The sequence below is a fragment of the Lactuca virosa genome, chromosome 9 (genome assembly GCF_052849685.1).
Source record: "Lactuca virosa cultivar CGN04683 chromosome 9, Lactuca_virosa_CGN04683_v6, whole genome shotgun sequence".
NCBI classification, from domain to species: Eukaryota; Viridiplantae; Streptophyta; class Magnoliopsida; order Asterales; family Asteraceae; genus Lactuca; species Lactuca virosa.
In genome coordinates this window covers 16,214,992-16,221,402 of record NC_136434.1, presented here as the reverse complement: position 1 = coordinate 16,221,402, position 6,411 = coordinate 16,214,992, and the positions used below count along the sequence as shown (strand labels likewise).

The 6,411-nt window shown below is 39.2% G+C and overlaps 1 protein-coding gene and 1 pseudogene across 1 annotated transcript; one reads left to right on the top strand and one right to left on the bottom strand.

The window, feature by feature from the left end:
- Window positions 1-2,998: 2,998 nt before the first annotated feature.
- On the top strand, window positions 2,999-4,325 carry LOC145137578 (actin-depolymerizing factor-like). The gene is made up of 3 exons (XM_079071706.1): window positions 2,999-3,181; window positions 3,568-3,833; window positions 3,936-4,325. Exons 1-3 carry the CDS (start codon window positions 3,158-3,160, stop codon window positions 4,084-4,086), a joined length of 441 nt encoding a protein of 146 aa, XP_078927832.1. The 5' UTR covers window positions 2,999-3,157; the 3' UTR covers window positions 4,087-4,325.
- Window positions 4,326-4,444: 119 nt separating this feature from the next.
- Window positions 4,445-6,049, bottom strand: LOC145138970 (inorganic phosphate transporter 1-4 pseudogene; annotated as a pseudogene).
- Between the last annotated feature and the right edge of the window lie 362 nt (window positions 6,050-6,411).

Sequence of the window (6,411 nt, the reverse complement as noted above, 5' to 3'; positions counted from 1 at the left end):
ACACTTGGATTGGGCTTAAGGATAAGGCCCATTGGAAAGGTTTGGGTCCAATTTGGAAAATTAGGCCATAGATGGGCCTTGATAATTATGAGATATTGGACCATCAGAGTGTCAAGTGTTGGACCAAGAATAAATGGTTGGGCCTTAAGGCAAGACCATGTAGAGGTTTGGGCCCAATTTGAAAAATTGGGCCATAGTTGGGCATTGGTCCATTATTAGACTTTTGGGCCTTGATCTTGAGTCAAGCTAACTTAGGGGTAAAGTAGTCTTTTACCCCAAGCATGGACTTATGGATATGTGTTGGGGACCGAATTATTAATTGGGTGTTATTTTGATGTTGACAGATTCGGGAATCTGTCATCCAGCAGCTAGGGTTTTGTCAGCGGGACTTCAGCAGTGTGAGGTGAGTTTTCTCCAGTAGGAACGAGTCTAAGGCCACAATGCCGGCCCATTTAGATGTTAGTAGTTCCGGGCTACGGTCCGATGTCGGGCATGACCCGATGTATGTTATATGCTTTCCGGATTACGATCCGATGTCGGGGCGGTTCCGAGGAATGTTTATGTATGCTTGATGTCTTTGTGATTTTTGCATGTTATGTGTTATGTGTTCCGGACTTCGGTTCGATGCCGGGGCAAGCCCGATGTATGTTAGCCTATATGTTACGTGTTATGTGTTCCAGACTCCGGTCCGATGTCGGGGCAAGCCCGATGAATGTTTATATGCTCATGTTATATGATTATGTTATTTGTTATGATATGTTGTATGTATGCCGGGGCAAGCCCGATGCCGGACGGGGTCCGATGCCCGATGCCGGGTAAGCCGATGCCGGGTTCGTCCCGATGTAGCTGGGTGGTGTCCCAAAGTTATGTTTATGTTATATGCATTGTTGATATGTTTATATGTGTACCAGATTACGGTCCGATGCCGGGCGGGGCCCGATGCAGTGGGCTAGGCCCAAGTTATGTGATTATGTGTATGATATGTGGTAGTTTGGGGAGACTCACTAAGCTTCGTGCTTACAGTTTTCAGTTTTGGTTTCAGGAACTTCGGCTTTCAAAAGAGGAGCTCGGGATGATTGCAGTGCACACACCATTTGTTTAGCTTGGGATGTTTATACTCTGATATATTTTGATAGGTGCTATGATATTTTTGAGATACATGGTTTATGACTTTTATATGATGGATGATATGTATGATTCTTATAAATGACTTTAAAACGAAATTTTTGGACTGTATTTTTTGGATGTTTCAGTATTCCTGTATCCGTCCCTGACTACGAATCATGTCCTACAGTCACCGCAAATGAACCTTAATGACCAATTAAAACTCAAGTAGATTCAGTAGTTGTTAACTATTAACTGTCAAAATCGTCATAAAACAATTTTTCCAACAGTAAAAAACTGTCATAAAACCAGGTTTTTCTATAAGGATTAATGCAAAGTCAAAAACGGGTCAAACATTCAAAATTTGGATTTCTGATGCATTTTTAATACAACAACATAACCCAAAATTCGGTTAAATTCCAACAGCTCGACTCCAGCCAAGGACTCTGCCCCTTGGACCCCGCCAGAGGCTGCCGTCCCTTGGACCCCGCTCCCAGGGGCGCTGCCCCCAGACCCACATTCGTTTAGGGGCTTCACCCCCAAATGACAGTATACTTTGAAAATTGATCAAACTTAAATAAATGTGTACTCCACATCTTCGTTACTTGTTTAATATGTATTAAGATCACTTTTTGTCAACAAATTAATCTCATTAGAGTTAAATAAGATTGATGATAACAAATCACTAATAATAACAATATGGTAATTTTTACAAACATAATACTTGAGCTATTAATATGGTAATTTTTACAAACATAATACTTGAGCTATTAACTTCTCATAAATAAAGGCCAAATCGTTGCGAAAAATAAAAATAAAAAATAAAATACGCATCAAAAGTAAACATGATTCTTTGTTGGACAAAATAAAAAGATGACATAAGTACAAGGACCAAAAACATTATTTACTCGGTATTTAATTTAGAAATTTAGATTTCAACTAGGGTTCGCCCACCAATTTAGAAATTTAGGCCTCTGAATCTTTTACCAAATTATGTTGCTTTTCTTAAAAGAGATTCTAACTCCTTTAAATAGAAAGAGCACCAAGTCCTTACAATCATGTAAAAGTTTTTACAAAGTCTATTTTAGATCACTCTTATATCCTAAAACATAATAAAACGAATAAAAAGGAAAAATAGATAAAAAGATCCAAAAAAATTCTAAAATATGTACAAATACACTACGGAATCTAGACGGTCTCCTAGTAAACTTGTCCGGTGGTGACACTTTACTCCTCCCATTTCACAAGTTTCATTTTCTTATTTTATCTATTTATTTATTTATTTTTGTTTTCTAGTCATCTCTATTTTTACTTATACAACTAATAAACTCCAAAACAATCAAAAACTAATTACTTATTAATTCTACTAATAAAACATATCTAGTTATCAAAAAAGTCATTTTTTAAATCTTTCAACTATTTTTTTATTCAAACACACGTTTACAAATAAAAGTTACAACTTCTAGCTTATAACTACTAATCACCAACTTCCAGCTAGTTTTGTTGAACACGTCTATAAACTCAACATATTGAAACATAAGTTGTAACATAATCGAAATTCAGGGGCCATCAACAATGATAACAATAACTTAATTGAGTAGATATATGTATATATGTATGTAGCATAACCTTAATGATTTAAAAGACATAGTTATGTGAAGAAAAAAAGCATGTAGAATTGAGGAAACTTGGAAAAAAAAATGTTTGAAAAGAAGACGCGGAAACTTGGTGGTGTCACTCGTGGATCGTTAATGGAACCCGCAAGCATGACTCGAGTTGCCAACTCAGCAAACGAAAACTAATATCAGCGTTGATTCTACGCACCGCCCCCCCCCCCCCCCCCCCCCCCCCCCCCCCCCAATTTTTCCAAATTTCATCTTTACGTAATTGGAATTTGGAATTCAATCTTATTTTTGATTTTAGTCTCTATCAATACCCCTCATCCGCTCATCTTTATTCTCATTTTGTGGTTTACCTTCTCAATCCACACAACAAATACACACTTCATTTCTTCATTTTTCATCTGGGGTTTGGTTCGTTTTCAAGATCACTCATGTCGTTCAGATTCAGAGGAGGGGTATGCACAAATTCTCTTGCTTTAGTTCCTGTTTTTGTTAATCAATAATGGAATCAACTTCGGAAGCTAGGGTTTTCTTTCCTGTCTTTGAATTCTTGGAATTATAGGTTTCTTTTTTCGCTGTTCCCGTGCTTGAGATCTGTTGACGATCGATTACAGTTAGTCAGTAGCAATTACAGCTTTATTCTGTTCTAAATTACTACCCAATTTTGCTACTTTCTGTAAGATTGATGAACTTGGTTATGTTCGTAAAGGGGATCCTGTGTAAAGTTCTTTAACGTGCTTGTTTGGTGTTCATTTGGGACTATTGATTTCTATTTTAGTTATGATTTCTAGAACTATTGATCGTACGAAATCTTACGCAAAAAAAAGTATTTGATTCACAGGCGAATGCTTCATCTGGAATGGGTGTTGCTGATCACTGTAAAGGCACCTTCTTGGAACTGCAAAGAAAGAAGGCTCACCGTTATGTGATCTTCAAGATTGATGACAAGAAAAACGAAGTTGTTGTTGAGAAAACCGGAAGTCCTGCTGAAAGCTATGAAGATTTTACATTAGCTTTGCCTGAGAATGATTGCAGATACGCCATTTATGACTATGACTTTGTCACCTCTGAGAACTGTCAAAAGAGCAAGATTTTCTTCATCGCTTGGTTAGCTTTCTCACTCTTTTGATCTATTCGTTTCTAACATACTTGATTATCTTTTTTGTGTACTTAAATAGATGTTATGGTGTTTGATTTGACTTTTTTCAGGTCACCTGCATCCTCTAGTATTCGAGCCAAGATGTTGTATGCAACATCAAAAGACAGGTTGAGACACGAGTTGGATGGTGTTCATTATGAGATTCAAGCAACTGACCCTACAGAAATGGAGCTTGATGTGCTCAAGGAACGCGTATACTGATTGGTTAGCTTTCTTCAACTTGTGTTTCAAATAAATGGCACCTGCCCTACAACAACACAAAATCAACCAATCTTGTACCCGTCCTCCCATTATTTCTACTTTATGCAAATTGTCATGTATCTAGTTACATATGTAGTTGATCATCTTCTTGATACTATTATATTGTTCTATGCAAATATAAACCAATCTATGACATCCCTGTATGGGTGAACTCTCAATGGACAAAAGGTGTCTATTCATATCGTTCTTCAAAGATGATATTCTTTAAAGAAAATACGAGACTTTATGAAGAGCAGAAGTACAATTTAAACATAAAACAAATAGACATAATCATTAAGGCATGATGCATGAAACAACTTTAGGTTGCTACCACCTTGGATAGATCTTCTGGCTTTACCGCATCATAATCATCCTCATTTTCACCCGACATCTCCTCAAGTGATTTCCCTTTAGCTTCGGGGACCAAAAGTGTAAAAAGAACACCCAAAAAGTTAACAACACCCAACACAATAAGAGCGTTCTTAACACCAATACCCGGAGAATACCCCACGTCGGGTTTCTTTTTATCTTGAGCCAAATATAAAAACCCGAAAGCACCAACAATCGCCCCGAGCTTTCCCGATGCCGCCGATATCCCATGACAAGTTGACCGCAACCGGGCCGGGAAAATCTCGGCGGGCACGATAAACGTGGTGGCATTCGGGCCAAAATTGGCGAAAAAGAAAGTGAAAGAGTACATCACCACAAACCCGATTCGGTTATCGTGTTCTTTCCAATGATTGTAAGGGATTGCTAATGCGAACATAAAGATTGTCATCATTGTAAACCCCATGAGTTGGATTTTGAACCGACCCATTCGGTCAATGAAGGCAACTGTAAACCAATACCCGGGAACCGTGCTACAAAGCGCAATTATCGTTTGGGCTCTCGCGATTCTAAAAACCTCTTCAATCGCGCTCATGGTCTTCGCGGGTGGAATCCATCCAATCGCGCTAAAAACGTCTTTTTGGAAGAGATTTTGACTGTAAAACGCAATGTCGAGTAAGAACCACGTGGTGGTAGTCCCAAGGAGGTGGAGCCCGTGGCGGCGGAGAAATTGTTTTGTAAACAAACCGAACGAATTCGAATCTTTTTCAGTTATTTCCTCGACTTTTCCTTGTTCGGCTTCAATATCGACTTGCATAACACGGGCCATGTCCGCCGCCGCCTTTCCCGCGTTCTTGGCGACTAAAGCAGTGTACCGGGCCGTTTCCGGCATCTTCATTCGCCAGTAATACGTCATTCCGGCCGGAATCGCGCCAAACATCAAGATGATTCGCCATATGTAATCGGCTTGGTGAGGAGTGGAACGGAGTGCGTCGGTCACATATGGTGGAACGTTGTACTTAGCTTTAAACGATGATGATACGATAATTGCGAAAATGCCACCGACTAAAATCCCGAAACCTTGCATAGCGAAAACCGCAGCGATAAAAGCTCCTCGGGTTTTTTTATTCGCGTATTCCGACATTATAGTGGCGGAAAGAGGGTAGTCGCCTCCGATTCCAAACCCTAGCCAGAATCGAAAGAAACAAAGGGTGATCATGACTGCTTTCGGGTCATTGCTAAACGAAAGGCCGGAGGCTATGGAGCAAATCACCATGATCAAAAGTGTCATTCCGTACACTTTTTTCCTTCCCATTTTGTCCCCGAGCCAGCCGAAGAAGAGTTGACCGGTTAGGGTTCCACAAAACGCGACACTGTTGACTGCCGCCGCCACTTGGGGCGGCAGTGTGCCGGGATTTGGGTGGTCCTCAACATGGTAGTAAATCCGGCCGAGTAATTTTGTGACAAGTGAGATGCAAAAGAGATCATATGCATCTGTGAAGAAACCCATTCCGGCGATTATGATTGCTGTGAAATGGTACCATTGTGTTTTTGCAAGATCAAGTGCGTGAAGCACTTGAAGTTGATCACCAGCCATTGCTAACTTTACATGAAATGATTAATCAGGAAAAAAAAAACTGTTGTGTATTAATAATATACACAAATGTGTTCTTGATGGACGTTAGAAACAAGAAATACAGAATATACCTTTGACAGCAATACAATTTTGGGACTAAAATACAATTTTGGTGATGGGAAATCATCAAATTGTTTGACGATTTTGAGATTATTGTATATTTTAAGACAGCAAATTTCTTGTCTGATTTCTGAGCTATTTGGATTTTTTTGTGTGTCAAAATTAATGAGTTGAGGTGTTTGCCGAAGGCATATTCAAGAAACAGATTAGCCGTAGAGATATATGATTTTGATGTTTACAAAGTCGGAACAAAATTCTGAAAC